General features: G+C 40.8%; 1 protein-coding gene across 1 annotated transcript; it reads left to right on the top strand.

Annotated features, from left to right (window-relative positions):
• The first annotated feature begins 4034 nt into the window (after positions 1–4034).
• NEUROD6 (neuronal differentiation 6) lies at positions 4035–7558 on the top strand. The gene is made up of 2 exons (XM_030551305.1): positions 4035–4318; positions 5693–7558. Exon 2 carries the CDS (start codon positions 5714–5716, stop codon positions 6725–6727), a length of 1014 nt encoding a protein of 337 aa, XP_030407165.1. The 5' UTR covers positions 4035–4318; positions 5693–5713; the 3' UTR covers positions 6728–7558.
• Positions 7559–18508: the final 10950 nt, after the last annotated feature.

Raw genomic sequence — 18508 nt, 5'->3', positions numbered from 1 at the left:
ACAACGTCTGCCATAGCGAAGTATTTGCACCACACCTCTGAAAACTGCTTTCTTTTTATGGGCACCCGCTGCTCTAAATGTAAGTTACACTAAAAGTTACAGTAGGTTACAATAAGTTACAGTAAGTTACAGTAAAAAAATATGACAACCCCAGTTGGGGAGTATGAAAGGAAAAAATAAATTCCAAATGTACTATGACAAACAATGAGTAATGATGTTAATTCCCTTGCTGTAGTGTCCCAGGTGGCCTACTGGTGAGTGTACCTGGTTTCCAGTCTCTCACCTCTCAGCAGGAAGGGCCTTCAGTTCAGTTCCTAACTTTTGTATGTGGCTTATCCTCATCTGAGGGTTTTCAACATCCTTACCCTCTCCCTGCTAGAGAGAAATGATGTTTATGTCCCTCTGTAACAAGTACAGTTTGTAGGGAAGCCTGGGACCTCCTACTCCTCTAGGCTCCAACCCAGGTCCCTGTGAGAGACAGCAACACTGGGCACTCTGGAGCACCCTGAGGAGCTGTCTCCCTGGGTCACTTCCTACCATCCTTCTCCCATAAAGTCTTCAAGTCCAATATAAGAAAGCAAAAGAAAACTAAACCATCAGCCCCCACCAGGCTGGGCAGGTAGCCATCCAGAAGCCCTCAGGATAGGGTAACCAGATAGCAAGTGTGAAAAATTGGGACAGGGGGTGGGAGGTAATAGGAGCCCATATAAAAAAAAGCCTGAAATATCAGGACTGTCCCTAGAAAATAGGGACATCTGGTCACCCTACCTCAGGATAGGCCCGTCTAGGGTGACCAGATGAGAGACGTGAAACAGCCGCCGGAGCACAGGACAAATTGGTGGGGGCTGAGCATGCCCCGCTCCCCCACACCAGCTCACCATTGCTCTGCCTCCACCTCCCCTGAGCTGGCTGCCGCGTCCTGCTTCTCCCCTCTCCCTCCAACGCTGCCATACAGCTGATTAGCACAAGCCTGGGAGGAGGGGTGAGGAGGGGGAATGTGACGTGCTTGGGCAAGAGGCAAGAGACGGGGGGAATCCAATAGGGCAGTGAGGGGGTAGGGCTGGGGGGTGGGGCCAGGGTGCGGATTTGGGGAGGGATCCAATGGGGGAGGGGTGGAGTTTGGGCGGGGCCAGGTGGAGTTGGGGCGGGGGGGGCGCAAGCCCCCTCCACCTGTGCATTGGAGGACAAAATATCAGGACAATTTGTGTCCTGACCGATGTTCGGTCGGGATGAAGGACAAAACAAATAAATATTGGGGCAGTCCCAATAAAATCGGGATATCTGGTCACCCTACCTCAGGATAGGTCTGTCATCCTTGCCAGCCTTCACCCTTCTGAGATAAGTGGTTCCCTTTTAAGCTTCCTCTCCAGTTGGAGCATGCTCTGTAGGCCTGGAGGAGAAATATTGTCCTTTAACCTTGCTGGGCCAAGTGTAGGGTTTGTACATCCCCATCCCACCACCACAGTTTCTAAAAATGGCATAACCATGTGACTGTATCTTACAGAAACATCACTTGGTTCTTTGTAATCCCAGAGAAAAAGGGATAACTTAAACCAGAAAAAGGACTAAAAAGTCTATACTGCTCAGAAATACATATGCTAGCCTTACCACCACATACCAGCCTATTATTCTTAAGAGGCATTCACAGTAGACAGCAACGCAGCAGTTATGGTGTATGCTGTGAATGCATATTAACACTAACACACATTTGCATATCATAGACCCATTATTCAAAGTGCACAGTAAAAATCCTTAGGAAAAGTTATTATGTACACACAGTGGATGCTTTTTAAACCTTGATATCACAGCTATTTTGTTTCTTAACAATTTTTTTGAAAATATTAAAGAGGTCAAATGATGCATAAAGCATCTGCAAAACGGAATCCTTCCTCACAGCCTAATTCATTTATTTTAATTTTAGTGGTAGCATAAAATACATCCAAAAATAGATTTTATATTTTAAGGGTTTTTTTATTATTATTAAATAGTGTAACAGAGAGGAGAGGTGCAAAATACCTTATACAATGTGTGTTTTGGAGACTAGATGATGTGACCGGAAATTTTACAGTTCTTCCACTAACGCGCAGCTGTTACAATGTCAACCTGTTCTTAGATTTGATATAGTATTTTTAGTGTGCATTGAAACAGTGTTTCAAGACTTTGCATATTTAGAATATTGTGCATTGTGTAATACTCTCAGTATGCAAAATTTGTGAAAAGGTTAACAATACCTAGGACCTTTCAAAATATAAATCTTAATGCATAAATTACAATTGAGAATAAAGGGATGCTACACTCTGATCTAATACAGATTGTAATAGTCAATATAGAATTAAATGAGTGCGTGAATAGTACATTACTTGCTAGATTCTGCAATACTAATGTTTTAAGACCTTCGCCACCTCAAATATATTTATTTTTAAAAATAGGCCCACTCAAGATTAAGAACTAATGGCCTGCAATTTCTCACACCAATAAAAAGAAAAGTTTGCTTGTGGTTTTTGTGTGTGTGTCTTGTTTTGTTTTTTGTTTTTGTAATTGGAGGGAAAATAAAAGAGTTCCTGAAATTGACTCTCTTTCTCTCTCTCACACACACACACAATTTTTCTGCCCTCTTCTTTAAAATAAAAAGTCCGAAGCAGATTTAAATGAAACTTTGCAAAAACAATAATAATTGGATTAGGGCTAAGAACATTAATGCCAAGCTTGGGCCCAATGTGAATTAAAGCAGATGAGTTATAAACCCTTCAAATACAGGATTTATAATGGAAATGCTGATACCGACCCGTAACAATAGCAGCCCTGCTAGAAATTACTTTAATACTAAAAGCATACTCAGTCTCTCACTTTTTAGCTTACTTAGTCACTAAAAAGCAATGAAATATGATAATAGTAAAGACTAAATATTTTTCTACATAAGATAATCCGTTCATATTTTAAGTCTTGATAACATTTTGCTTGTGTGTGACATCTCTCTCCTAAAAACAAGGTAGAATTTGTCACAAGCGCTATAGCAAGGCTTAGCTGAGAAGCTTTGTCAGCTTTATTTAATAGTTTCTTGCCTGTTGTTGATGAGAGAGACAAAAGGGTTAAGGGAGAAAGAGCAGATAGCAGGAGAGACAGCTGACAGGAGGAGAGAAAGAGAGAGAGAGAACATGAGAATGAATAAAAGAAGAAAAAGAGGCAGTTGGAAAATCAGGTAATCAGGAAGGAAGAACAAAACAGGTAATCAGGAAGGAAGAACAAAATTGTAATTAAAATTTTAAGACAGAAAAGACTTCTTTATGTTCAAAGGAGATAGTAGAAGGCAAGACACACAGAAAGTAAGCAAAGGGGGAAAATCTTTTGATTACTCTGAAAGACTGCAAAAGGATCACAATCAAAGCAGTTAGTGCATTTTATGAAAGGTGGAAAAAATGTGTGTGTATGTGTGTTTGGCAACACCCTAATTTCTGATGTTGCGGGGGGCATGCATTGCACTGGAATATGATATTTTTGAAATATTCAGAATATATTTCTGATTTCAAATTTCTTTTTTTCCCCCCAGGATTACTGCAAAAGTCTCTGAAGAAAAAAACTGGAGGATTTCTCACACAAACCTCAGATGGACACACTCTTCCGTTATTTTGTGTTCTCGAGCAGCACGCAGCAATTTGAATCGCACACATAGATTGCTCACAATAATATTAACAAGAACTACTTTTGTGACTTCTTACACTTGAGCTAAACCTGCTCAGGTGTGTCATAGTACATACATTTCTTTCTGATTTCAGCTGTCCCTTAATTGCTTTTTCGTGTGTACCTAGGCACACAGAAGGGATTCTGATCAATATGAAACAGCCCTTTTTTAAAATAAGAAATACAGCATTAACAACTATGGAGTAGCTGTACCTGTAGGTACAGATAAAACTGAATGTTGGTATGGCTATGTATATAGATTGCCCGTTAAATAGAAGCAGATCTAGTGGAAATGCACCTACTGTATGTAAAATGCTGGTACAGATTTTTTCCCCCTATCAGTCTAACCTTCTGTGTTGATACATGAATGCTGGTACCCACTTACAGGGATGCCAGATGATCAGTGCAGAATGAAGGTCCCAGGAGAAAGGATCACATGATTTTCTCTGCCCTGTGACGTCACTAGCAGATGGCATGGGTACCAGCTCTGGCAGTTGGCATCAATGTCATTTTTTAGAGATCAATGAGATAGTGCAGAGATACACAGATCTAGACTCCAGGAGACGATGCGACATTCAGACTGAAAAGATTTGGAAGGCAAAAAATGAAAACTGAGTATTGAATGAAATAAAAAGCTAAGGTAATATAAATAAAGATCTATTTCAGTTGGGGCTGTGTGTGCATGCAAGTGTTTAAAGATACAGTATCATTGTCTTGTATTTTATGTATGCTATTTACCACCTATAACTTCTCCTAGCATTCCATTCTTATGATGTAATTGCATAATTTCACTGGGATTATGCAATACTTCAAGTGTACAGGCAATACTATGAGAGTTAGTCTTTTATTAGGAGGTTTTGTTTAGTTTTGTTTTATTAAAAAGTCTCTGCATTCATTTGTGCTGGTCTCTGAGGACAGTGGATCCAAGTATTTGCTGCTTCAAGACTGAAAGCAAAAACAACAATTCAAAAAGAAAATTATTTCTTCATTTCATTCTGGATTCTAAACACACGTGCACAATTGCAGTCAGAATCCACAGCCCATTCCTGTCAGATATTAGCTAGAGGGAGATGTCTGATTCTTGCAGAACATAAACACTGCTAACGCATGGAGGGGTTTTTGTTTTTGTTTTTGGTGCTTGAGCTTTTTAACCCTGATTGACTGAAAAAGAAAAGAAAACAAGTTAATTCCAGCAACAAAATTGTACTATTAATTTAGACTCTTTCCTTTAAAAAATGAGAAAGATTTTATTTTCTAACTCTTTTTTATGTGAATACGTTTAGGATTAGATCATTCCTGGGTTTTTTTTCTAATAGGAAATAAATACTCTGTTTCATATATTTTCACATTGATCATTAGAAAACCTCACTTCATTTTAATTAAGTCACTGAATGATTCATTTGTCTTAGGTTTTTTCCTATTTAAATTCTTTCTAACCCATTCCAATTGACTGGATTTAAATGTATAGATCCACGAAAGAATGCATGTGAACAAACTTCAAAATAAAAGTTAATAGGTGATTTAAAAAATATTTGTCAGTTAATAGAGATATAGCCCTTTTCATTTTTAAGACTGATCTCTCCCTTCTCATTTTTTACCCAGGGGAATTTGGATTAATGAAATTTCCGCATTGCTTTATCATGTTTTGCATTTGCTTAAATTCCACAGTGTTGGGGAGTCTAAAAGCTTGTTTAAAAAAATACAAATGCGCAGGGAGTTGATTATGACTATTAAACATAGTTTTACTCTTTATTTACTTGTACTAAATTTGCTTAGATTGGTGATGATATAATGCATGTTTTGCTGTTTTTATAATTTTGGCAGCTCATTTTTTAAAAAAACTAAATAGAAAAAACATTTGCAAGTTATAAACATATTTTATTAGCAAATTGTGTTATGTATTGTATACATGTATGTGTGTATATACACAAGTGAATGGTATGTGACGCTGTTTGTGTAAGTATACAAGCTTTACAAATGGAAACATTTAAACATTGTGCTGGCATTCTTTCAGGTAACTTAAGATTATAGAACCATGTTAACACTACCATTTGATGAGTCTATTGTAATGCCAGAATCCCAGATGTGCAGAAAGTTTTCCAGAGAAAGTGAGGACCAAAAGCAAATTAAGAAGCCAGAAAGCTTTTCAAAGCAGATTGTACTCCGAGGAAAGAATATCAAAAGGGCCACTGGAGAAGACACAGAAAAAGAAGAGGAGGAAGAAGACAGAGAGGAGGAGGATGAGAATGGTTTGCCTAGAAGGAGGGGCCTTAGGAAAAAAAAGACAACCAAGATAAGAGTGGAAAGGGTCAAATTCAGGCGGCAAGAAGCCAATGCTAGAGAAAGGAACAGGATGCATGGCCTTAATGATGCTCTGGACAATTTAAGAAAAGTGGTCCCTTGTTATTCAAAAACACAAAAACTGTCTAAAATAGAAACTTTAAGACTAGCCAAAAACTATATTTGGGCTCTTTCAGAAATCCTGCGTATTGGCAAGAGACCTGATCTGCTCACGTTCGTCCAAAACTTGTGTAAAGGTCTATCCCAGCCAACTACAAACTTGGTGGCAGGGTGCCTGCAGCTGAATGCCAGAAGTTTCTTGATGGGTCAGACGGGGGAAAGTGCCAATCACACAAGGTCACCATATTCCAGCTTCTATCCTCCCTATCACAGTCCTGAGCTCAGCACTCCCCCGGGGCATGGAACTCTTGACAATTCCAAGTCTATGAAACCCTACAATTACTGCAGTGCTTATGAATCTTTCTATGAAAGCACTTCCCCTGAGTGTGCCAGCCCACAGTTTGAAGGTCCCCTAAGTCCTCCCCCAATTAACTATAATGGGATATTTTCCCTGAAGCAAGAAGATGCCTTGGACTATGGCAAAAATTACAATTATGGCATGCATTACTGTGCAGTGCCACCCAGGGGTCCCCTTGGGCAGAGCTCCATGTTCAGGTTGCCTACCGAGAGCCACTTCCCTTACGACTTACATCTGCGCAGCCAGTCTCTCACCATGCAAGACGAATTAAATGCAGTTTTTCATAATTAATGAGGAAAATGAAAATAAACAGTGGTCATTCACCTCCCCATCTAATTAAGACAAAGCAGATGCTTGTACACTGCATAATGGGCACAACTCTATTTAACGTGTTTACTAGTTTCTAAAGTGTGTTTCAACTATTGTGGGAATTTTCTATGTACTAATAAATCCTTTTTCTTATACATATTTTTCCTTTTGTTTTTTGTCTGTAAACACTGTGAGATTGTTTCTTACCAGAGGCTTATTCTTTTTCTCCACCCTATTCGCTTGATTCATTGAACAGTGTGTCTAAACAATATAATTGACATAAACGCATACACACTGTCTAAAGTCAATGTCTGTTTCAATTGTACAGTAACTATACAAATGCATGTTATTAAAATCAGATGAGTAAAAATGATGTATTTATAATTATTAGAAATTATATATTATGTATTTGAGAAGAACTGGATTTTAAAAAATTATTCAGAATTTTAAAAGAACTGCCCCTAAACTGAGATGGTTTTGCAAGATGCAGGGGAGTTTGTGCAGCAATATTTAAAGCTATGCAAAAACATTATTTTCTTTGATTTGGGGGGCTTGTTTTGTTCTTGGGTAAGACAAATATAGGTGATCACCTCTGAGAATTATTCTGCATAAAATTTGGAGTGTTTGCTGATAGGGGCTACATAACATTTTAGAAGAGGTTGTCAAAATTTTGCATCAGTTACTTTAACATAATAATACAATGGTATCAGCACTTTTTTGTATTATTCTGACTTCAGATGTAAGGGTTTGTTATAACAATGTATTACTGTGGTTTTTTCACTACATATTTTAAATGCAATTAAACATAGATGTTTCCAGTCATAAAGTACATCTATTAGCTGTGATACTGTATTTTGCCTGATACTTATTATTGCACAGTACACAGGTGCCTTTTGTTTGTTCTTGCACAGCATTATTTTCTGCACAGCTTACTGATTACATCTGAGTTTTGAAATGATGGACAATTATCAGGGTTTACTACATACCACATTCAAACACATACTTTACCAGCATGTAGGCACATCTTAGATATCCTTAAACAGAAACAACTATAAGTTCATTAAAGATAGTAAACTGGAGTATATCCAGACAACTTTCTAGCCTGGTACAATGCAGGGACAGATTTTAAAACATACAAAGGATGTTGAGTGAACAAAGAGCACCGAGTTGTCTTTTAGCAACTCTGGCAGCTGGAATTAATATTGGGAATAGGGGTTGGGGAAGGTTTTATAGACTGACAGATTCCCTGACCACTGCTTGCTGTTAAACTCAGGGTTTGTTTAATGAGAAAGTTGCATCGGTTTAACTAAAGGTGCAATTTTATATTAATGTAGTTAAACCGGTGCAAAAGGCTGTGTGGATATTCTTAGCTCTGTTTAAACCAGGTTTATTTCACTTTAGCTAAGTCAATTAAGAACAGGTTTCAGATGACTTGAAATAAAACCTTTTTAAATTGAACTAAGTTTCGGCATAGCAATTTGCACTGGATTAGCGAACCGGGTTTAAAAACTGATTGAAATTAAGCCAGTGCCATTTCTGCCTGTAGACAAGGCCTCTGATTTTAGAGGTGTAAATACAAACTCTACTGACAAGCATTCACTTTTATGGGACCAGAATGACTTCACTTGGTACAGTGTACATGAGGAGTTGTGAGGAATTGTTATTGAAAATAAAAAAGCCTGTACATATATCATACAAACACCACAAGCAAGTTCCTTGGAACAACCAGAGACTGAACCACAGCCCTAGATAACAGTTTGGTAATGGCTGATGAACTTTGGACCCTCACTTTATTATGCCACTCCCAAAAGGAGGAAGCAGGCTGATTTCTCCTTCTAACTGCACTGTTTGCCTCATGCCTAATTTCACAACTAGTTCTAGTTGCAAACATGCCCAATTACTGGTGCAGGCCAATCTCTGCTAAATGCGTCTCTTTAATTAGAAATAGGCCCAAACCACAAAGTTTGGATCTGGATCGAAAAGCCCTAAAATCTGAAGTTGGAGCATGTTTGGATCCAGGGTTCTGCTTTGTTAGAATCCATAATAGAGACAGGTATCCCATCATTATAGATGTAGAGATCGCAGTCCAAACCTCCCCTTAGTTCAGGGTTGTTGGTTCCACAGTTTTGATTAGGGTCCATTTCAATTTTTTAATCAATGACAGGAAACAGGAGAAATGGCAGAGAGCCATTGGACCAAGTGCCGAAAAAGATTTAGTTTTTTTTTATCACCTCAGAAATCACATTGAGGTAATTTGCATTGAATATACTAGAGGTTTGGGAAATAGAGGAGGGAGAAGCTATCCTTTGTCTGGTAACTGGGTTTGTTTAGTTTGGAAAAGAGAAGACTGAGAGGGGACCTGATAGCAGTTTTCAGGTATCTAAAAGGGTGTCACCAGGAGGAGGGAGAAAACTTGTTCACCTTAGCCTCCAATGATAGAACAAGAAGCAATGGGCTTAAACTGCAGCAAGGGAGATTTAGGCTGGACATTAGGAAAAAGTTCCTAACTGTCAGGGTAGTCAAACACTGGAATAGATTGCCTAGGGAAGTTGTGGAATCTCCATCGCTGGAGATATTTAAGAGTAGGTTAGATAAATGTCTATCGGGGATGGTCTAGACAGTATTTGGTCCTGCCATGAGGGCAGGGGACTGGACTCGATGACCTCTCGAGGTCCCTTCCAGTCCTAGAGTCTATGAGTCTATGAGTCTATAACTGTTTCTGAATATATACAGAACACCAAATAGTATTTAACAACAACAAAATGCAAGCAGGTGACAGACGGACGTTTGAGGAAGAATGAGCTGAATGCAAGGAGGAGAAACACGCAGTTACTGGCACAATGTCTAGGTATCATCCTGCCACTGCACAGTAGGGCAGGAGCTAGGAAAAGGCACCCACAATTCACACTGTGCCAGTAACAGAAGAACCCAGAAACACATGACTTTTGTGGAGTGTTCGCCTGCTAGGTGGAAGCAGCAGCCTTATGCATTTAGATTTTCAAGTGTTTGTCTTCACCAGCAAAGAGACAGAGGGGAGCACTACAAAGTGCACTTTCCACAATGGTGTATTTGTGAAAATGTGTGTGGGTATAAGTTGTGGGGAAAGTTACAAAAATGCCCAGAAGCTATGGGAAATAAATGTCTGCCGCAGTATACTTAGCAAATGTGGGATCAGTGGTAAGCAAAAGGGAGCACTTCAGGCTTTGCAATTTGGGGGCCTCTAGCTCTGTGGTCCTCAATAACTCAGGGGACAGGGGACAGTTCATCTTTCCTTCTGGCCACAGAACCGGGAGGGAGGGAGGAAAATCAATGCCAGTCCAGTTCTTCTCAGTCAACTCCATAGCAGGACCAGAGGAGAGGCAACTCACAACCAGATTACTCATTCTGGTAGCTCTGTGAGGGCATCACTCTTCCTCAAAGCACTGTAATTTGTAAAACCAAAGCTCAGTAAATGATAAAGCAAGTCGTAGAAGAATACTTTCCCTGGTTGGTAAGTTATTGAATGACTAGAGATGTTGGAGGAAGGAATTCCCTTGGTTTGACTCTCTCTCTTACACATATACACATTAATATAGGGGACAGATTACCCACACATCTACCTATTGCAAGGTTCTTCTAACACCTTGCTCTGAAGCACTTGGTACTGGCCAGTGTCAGAGATGGGATGCTAGACTAGATGGACCACAGGTCTGTTTCTGTAGGGCAATTCCTGTGTTCCCCAAATCCTTTACCTCTAACATCCTTCTTATAGGGCATGTCTATACTATGCGGAACTGATTTCTAAAGCGCACTAATGTGTTGCACTTTAATTGGTCTGTGTAGACCCTGCTGGTGTGCACTAAAGGTTCTCTAGTGCACTTTAACATGGTACTGTTTTAAGCATCACTTCTTGAAACCATACCAGGGAACTTTGAATGTGACTGGCAGGGTACATGGAATGATTAATGCACAACACATTAGTCGCTTTAGATCTCAGACCTAGATAGGGCCCATTTCCCCACCGTGTTGACAAGCCCTCAGTGTGCTGGGGTTAGATTTAATTAGTGCCCCACAGCTGGCCTACCCTGCACTCTTCTAGTCAGAGAAAGAGGGTTAATCCCTTCATTGCCAAGCTCTGAATGGAATCTATAGCCACATCACACTCCCATGGTCATGCACTCATTTTGGTAAACCTCTTGGCTTTACTCTCTTTGGACTTGTCTGTGCTCTCTCTCTTCATAGATAAATGCAAGGAGGTATTTCAAAGGCATAGAGAGAACACACACACACACACACACACACACACACACACACACACACACACACACACACACACACACAGGCAAAGTTTTCTCTTACCAGTGATTCCCTTTCTCGCTTGAACTTGCTTTACTCTCCTCTGATTCCCTTTGCCCTGAGCGCTCCCAAATGGGAGCAAATTAAATGAGACTGAAAAATCCCACTGAAACACATGGCAGAATCCTTCAACTCAGAAGCAAATAACCGATCTCTCCCTAAATTAGAGGCTAGCTGTGGATTATGATCTGAATTACATTTAGCCTATGGTTTTGTTTTATAGTCCATGGCCAAGGTCAAATCATTTTTGATTTGACAGTATCAAAAGCTTACGAGATGCCCTCACAAAATGTCAGGACAACACAACAGACATCTTGGCCTTACATTTATGAGGCCATCACTCTGTACGAAATTTCATCAGAGTCAGAAAACATGAATTTGGATCTGACCCAGAACTAAACAATAGAGGCAGGTTCAGTTTTACCCGAGAGGGAAACAGGCCAGCCCAGAGGACAGTTGGCACAATACCATTGAATCTCAAGGACAGCCCTTCCACGTCTCACTTAATCAAAGCTGAACTAAATTATAAGAGGTTAGGATTCAAGGTTCCCGGTTCCTGCCCCTCTAGTGTTCCAAGACAGACATGGCCAAGACTGCTCTCAAAATTCTGTCACATCATACCAGTAAATGGCTGGACCTTTTGGCCAGATCCTTTTCCAAGGATATGCAAGAATTACCTGCAGGGAGTGGGGAAGCAAAGTTTGTTAGCAACACAGCCTGTGAAGAATTAATTATTTATTTATGCCAAGAATGGGGAATGAGAGGGGCACCCCATGCAGCCAAACGATGGCCATATGATCTATGCTCTAAGATGGCACATCCACAAAAGTTGTTACATAATAGTGCATATAGTAGTGCATAGAGCTTCTCCAAGAAGGCTTTTCTCCAGAGATGTTCCTCTTAGTTAATCTTCCCCTATCCTATTATGTTTGTATTTATCTTCGCAACTGCACTACACACACTACTTAATTCTAGGATGCCATTAGCATTGAAGACAATCTACAAAACCAAGCTGGATTGTCATCTATATCATATTCTGGTTTTGGTGTCCATTGAGACTTGGAGGTATTTGGGGAAGTTTTAAAGACATCTGATATTGGGAACAACAGACCGAGTTTTAAAATCTATCTTTTTCTCTGGAACATGAAAGCCCCACCATCAGCACCAAACACGCAGAAGCCTTGAAAAATCATTTGTTTGCAGAGTAGATGCCAAGCAGATATTTTTCCTGAATTGGAGCTTATTAACTTACCACATTATATTTTTCACATAAAGTAATTTACTGGTCTAAATGTAAAGCCTGAAGTGTTAAGTTTTTGAGGGCTTTATTAGATCAAAATAGTATTTTTGAAAAACAAAAGGGCAATAATCAATGGAAACTAAGCCCAAAATACTGATTTCTAAGCCCTTGAAAACCAGGGTTTAGAATGTAAATTGTGACATACAAGATGAGGTAACTAGGGGCCCGGTCCTGCTGAAGTCAGTGGGAGTTTTGCCAGTGATTTCAGCCAGGTCCTAAAGCAGGCAGGAAAGTAAACTTTCCCTTACCTTTGATGTCAATTATTCACAGACACATGAGCAGCTACATAATGTTCAAATGCAGCTGAAATGACATTTGTGCTAGGCAGAGGGCTGGAAACCAGAGAGCCTACTCTGGGGTCTCCCTCAGAGACCAGAAGAGGAGTGTGTTTGTGAGTGGTCCAGGGAATGGGCAGGAGACATTGGACTACAACTCCATGCAAAGCGAGATACAGTAGATAGAGAAGCTACTACTGTCCATAGACTGAAATAATGGTGGTACAGCTTGTCTAAGTACTATAGGTGACCCACATTCTGTCTCCAGATTTTGAGGGAGGATGCTGTGTCAATCACCCGTGCAAAGCCCTCTCTCTGTTTTTGCACAGGGAACCCAATTTTCACTCTTAATTAAAATATATTAGATGCCCTTTTCCTTGGCATCTGGCCAAAATTTTAGAAAATTTAACACAGAAAGAAATTCTTCCCAGATAAACAAATCAAATCAACTGGGCTGCCTCCACCTTACCAACGCCAGTGAGCAGATCCCACGCAGGTAGGAAAGCCCAACCTAAAGTCAGGAAAATGTCTGACTGAGTAAATGCACTTACACCAATTTTGGTGCCTGAAGGGCACTAATCTGAGAGCCTGATAGAAGGGGAGCTAGAGCCATTTTAATAAAGCAGAATCTCTCCCTTGAGCATGCCTAGCCATCAGCCACCCAGAGTTCAGTTACAAAGACTGACAACAAGAGAATTATAACCAACCATAGCCATCATGATCACAGCAGCCTCTCAGGCCTTCTCCTCTTCCTAACCTTTATTTTTAGAGGTAGAACAGAACTGTAAGAATATAATATCACTTTTGCCCTATGAAGAGGCAGAAAATAAATTCAGGCCAACAGGTGATTTCTGGTCATTGTTCAGAATGATTAAAACAGGGTATGAGATGGAAACGAGTCGCAACCATCGCTATGGGCCCATCAAAAAAAAATGACACTATAACTGGGAGGTGACTAGATGCCAGTGGAGTTCAGTGCTGGAATGTATCCAATGCCCCCATGAAAGCTCCAGGCAGAGTCACTGCTCCTCACTTCCAATAACAAAGCAATTTGGGTGTGTGCAATCAGAGCTGCTTTATGGGCACACAGATCCATCTCTGCAGCATTCACACAAGCAAATGCTGCAAGGTACACAGGCTGAATATGCGGTAGGTCCTGCGTGGACAGCAGGCATGTCCTGGCCATTCCTCCTCCCATTCCTTATTACATATGTGTATACAGGCTCCCCCTTCCTCTCCAGAAAACCTCTGGCTGGTAAGCCCTCTTGGGGAATTATGCAGTGCACAGGACCACCAAGGTACTTCAACACATGAGTTTATTGTTTGTCTCCATCTTATACTCCAGGTACGATACAACCATATTAGCAGAATTTATGAGGAGCCCCTCCCTGGGTTAGCCTTTTATACAGCCCCTTTTCCTTTCTGGGTTCTCCAGCTGATGAACTAATTACCTCATTAACTCAGCAGGCTACCAGCATGTGTAAGTACTCCCTTCTACCTTAACCACACCTAGTACCCTACATGTTCCAAATGACCATGGTGCTGGCTTCTGGAGAGCCCAATTTGAAGCTGTTAACAGCACCCCGTCACAGTACCAAACACTTGTTTTGCACAACAGGTCATTCAGCCTATAACAGTTACTTCAGCCTTCATGCTGGTGTAGCCGGCATTTCACCACAGCTGAGCCTGCAAATGATGCCCTAGAGGAGACATGTAGCTGTACAATACATCTGCATCCTACTCAATCATGGAGTTCCTGTACCCTCAGGTACTCACACAGAAGTCAGCATGTTCTATAAGATGGTGGATCCTCCATGAGTAATGGCCTCTACAACAGGCATAGCCTTATGCAAAAGCTCTTCAGTTGTGTAGTTTAAATGCCTAGTGCCTCCATGCGAGCCTGACAATGAGACCTGCCCAAATGTAGTATCTTCCTTATACAGGGGTCATGCACTGCATTTTCTTCTTGTGCCAGACTAGCAGAACATAAATTCTCCCTCACATTCAACCTAGTTCTTTGCAAGTTATAAGACTAGTAGAGTCGCTGATAAAACATTAATCCTGTTCCCATGTGACTAAGGCATGCTAAGATAAAATACTTAAGCCTATATTTCAGGCAGTAGCAATTCCAAACTGCAAGCGCATTACTAAATGCTCTCCTTTGTAGCCAAGTCTATGTGCTTGGTAAGCTGCCAATACACTAGGAAGGATAGGTCATCGGTTCAAAGAGTACTATCCATGTGGGGGATAAATCCACATGCCCCCTCAGCCAGCTCCATAGCTTCACTAAGACTGCGTAGCTGCAGTGGTACAGAATGTGGAGTATATCTAAATGTACCTTCTTTGCTTAGTTTATCCACCACACATGTGTTACTTCTCTTCCTGCAACACATGTAGGTAATTTGGCCTTAAGTCACTCCATTGAGGTACAGCAGTTTCTTTAAAACTGTTTTGGAGAAGAGGGAATTATTAAACAAACTCCGAGTCTCAAAATGATAATCTAGCTTTAGTTTTTTTTGCAAAAAAATCCACGGATTTGTTCATAAATGTATTTAAATCTTACCAGTGAATATAGTACTGGTTATTAAAAAGTAATTCTGGGGAAATTAGCTTGCAGCTACAAAATTAATATAATTCATTTATTACTTGCAGCCACAAATCAAATGCTGTTAACACGGCTGCATGCCATTTAATATGCACAGTAAGTTTCCATATGGCTTCAATTTTAGAATCCCGGTCAATCCACAGAATCACTTGCAGAATGCTTTGTAGGCACATGAAGTCAGCTAGTGTTTACTTAAATAAAGGTCTAAAATAAATGTTTAAAAATCATAAAAAGAAAGACTCCATTTATTTTTTTCTTCCAGAATTGTAAACACCACAGACCTGATCCAAAGCCCATTGAACTCAATGGTTGTCTTTCCATTGACTTCAGTGAGGTTTGGTGTAGGCTCCACCTGTTTAAAGTTCACAGAATGTTTTTGACACTACAGATGACTTCGTGCCACATCTGGAATGGACTGTTGGACTGCATAGCCAATTACAAAGCATAAAAATAAAGACATGTTGTCTGTATATGCACCACAATATAAAAATGTAAAATAAAAATATCCTTCAGCTATTGTGTGGTGTGTAGGTATAGCTGATGCCAATATATACATATAGCTAGCTGATATTTTCAAAAGTAAGCACCTAACGTTAAGCTCCTAAATCCACACTGAGTCACCTAAATAAGGAGGCAGATGTTCAAGACTGCTGAGGACCCCATACCAACTTTGGAACTCGGTGAGAGCTACCGGTTGTTCAGCACCTCTGAAAATAAGGCCATTTATTTAGGTGCCTAAATGTGGACTTCGGATGCTAAATTTAGGCAATCATTTAAAAATAGAGGCTGTTGTATGTATGTATGTTACACAAACATACATACCTTACACTTTGAAAATTCAGCAGTAATTTGGAAGACGTTTTCTTGGCATGTGCAGTACCTTATATAACCCATTAATTCTTAATTGGCAAAGTGCAGGGCTTTGTTACTTTTTAATTGATGGGAGTGTGTCATCGAAACCATGTCTCTCTTGGTTTTATTTTAAAAGCATTGCGGAAGGCTACGTTCTAACTAATATGCTTTATACAAATTGAGGCTGAAAAAGCACTTGTGAGAATTGGACTGAATAACTTAACTGCCTCGCAACAACAATTTTAATATACATATATTCTAAGATGGTACTTGGTCCCACTCTGAATTACATTGCACTACGAGGGAGTTGTGAGACTGCATTAGCTAATGTAAAGCACTCTACGCATGCTAGGCAGTGTAAAAATGGTAGACGTGAAGGCTGATGTGGGCAGTGGTCTTGTGTTACCACAGGGAGATGCAGGGGTCAGTGAAGCTGGAGAGGAGGGTTACCTGCAGGCGACACACCGAAGGGTTTTCCTTCTCCTGAGAGAGAAGACGGCAAAGGTGAAGATAATGATGACCATAAAGATGGAGTAAATAAATTAATGCCATCATGTTTCCTGTGGAGTGGCAGATGGTACAAGAAGAGAAGGGAGGGCTCTTGAGCTTTTGAAACCCTTGTAGACCACCTAAATACCATGGTAGGGATTGGCAGTGCATGTATTTAGATTGAAATAATAAAAAGCTGCCTATCCAAGGCTCTAGGCAGCCTCACAAGTAACTAATAATACAAAATCCCGGCAGCAATACAATAGTCATTTCAGCCAAGAACTCAGCCAGCCACCTACAAAATCTCCTTTCCATTCCTTCCATGTTGTGGGATTCATGCCCTCAGCCCTTTTGCTGTGTACCTAAATGTCACCAGATTCAGGCTATTTCAGAGTGGGCAGAGGAGTTGAGGGGGTTCCAAAGTCCCCGAGCCCTCACAGAGTATATCCTTCCAGCCACCCCCTCTCCAGCTTGAGAGCCTCTGCTGCGGCAGAACAGCATGAGGAAAGAGACAACCCCTCAGGTAACTAGGTAGAGGAAATGCTGACAGGTAGGGCAAGGAGGATATGCTGCTGACATCACATCTTATTTCCAGAGAGTTCCAAAAGCTACATGTGACAGATTGGGGGTATGTCTGTGGCAGACTGTGAACTCCATCTTTTTTTGTGAATGCCATTTTGTTCCAGGGGCTTCATTTTAGATTGTAACACTCATGGTGTATTGTGACTTGCATTGTGGATTTGAGCATCCAGTTTGTGATGGGGGCTTTACACCTACTAATCAGACTATGTCTGAGAAGCTGTCACATGCCAATCAAAGTCATCTACATTGAAAAATTTTCCCTTCTGGAACAATGAGTTTTCAGCTGGTAGAACCATAGATTTTGAATAACTCTGTATCCAGGGAAGAAGCCTGTTATTTCACCAGCAAAAGCACATGGGTAACAGGAGGGACAGAGACTGTTTCAAAAGCTGGCTGCTTTTCTAAGCAAGAGGGAGTCCACTGCCACATACCAGAAGAAAAGGGCTGTAGGAGAGAGAAGGCTGAAATGGCTGCTTAGCATATGGACTCACCAGAGGGATGAAATCAGACTTGGGAGATTGTATTCAGGACTGTTTGTTATTTTCCAAAGATCTGGAACTCTTTGGTGCAGCTTAAGATTGAAGTATCTGTAGTTAAGAAATTCCTTTGCCCAATCGGGGGAAAGGCGGTTGAGCTCTGGAGCCCGATATCCCAAGGAAGAGGTGCAAAGACACACAGACTGCATCTGGGAGTGTGATGCTGGGTATGTCTACAATGCAAAAGAAGGTGTGATTGTAGCATGCAAAGGCATACCCATGCCATCTTTGATTTAGGTAGCTCTTGTAACAATAGTAGTGTAGACGTGATGGCATGGGCTAACAACCCCTGTACAAGACTGTTGGGGAGCCTGGATATGTATTCAGGTTGCTAGCTCATGCTGCCACATCTACACTACTATTGTTACCTGCACTACTTGGACTAAGGCTAGCATGGCTATGCCTACTTGGGCTACAATCACACCTGGCACTCTAGACATACCCTAAGAGCATATTTACACTGCATTTGGAAGGAGTGACTGTGGCCCCTGTAGACATACCCGAGCTAGCTTCGATCTAGCTAGCCTAAAGTAACTCAGATAACAACAGCAGTGATGCCAAGGCATTACGACTAACCCTGCCAGGACCCTGAGTACATATTTAAGCATCCACCACTCATGTTTCAGTGGCTTCACTGCTGTTGTCACTTGAGCTAGTTTTGATCTAGTTAGTCTACACATGCTGCAATCATATCTCCTGATTGCAGTGTAGACATACCCTTAGAGAATCAGAGTGAGAACAATGCCCCAATGCTGCCTAGACACATTGGCTTAGGAGCACATGGGATCC

This window comes from Gopherus evgoodei, chromosome 2 (genome assembly GCF_007399415.2).
Source record: "Gopherus evgoodei ecotype Sinaloan lineage chromosome 2, rGopEvg1_v1.p, whole genome shotgun sequence".
In the NCBI taxonomy this organism is placed as follows: Eukaryota; Metazoa; Chordata; order Testudines; family Testudinidae; genus Gopherus; species Gopherus evgoodei.
This window is presented reverse-complemented; position numbering and strand designations above follow the sequence as displayed.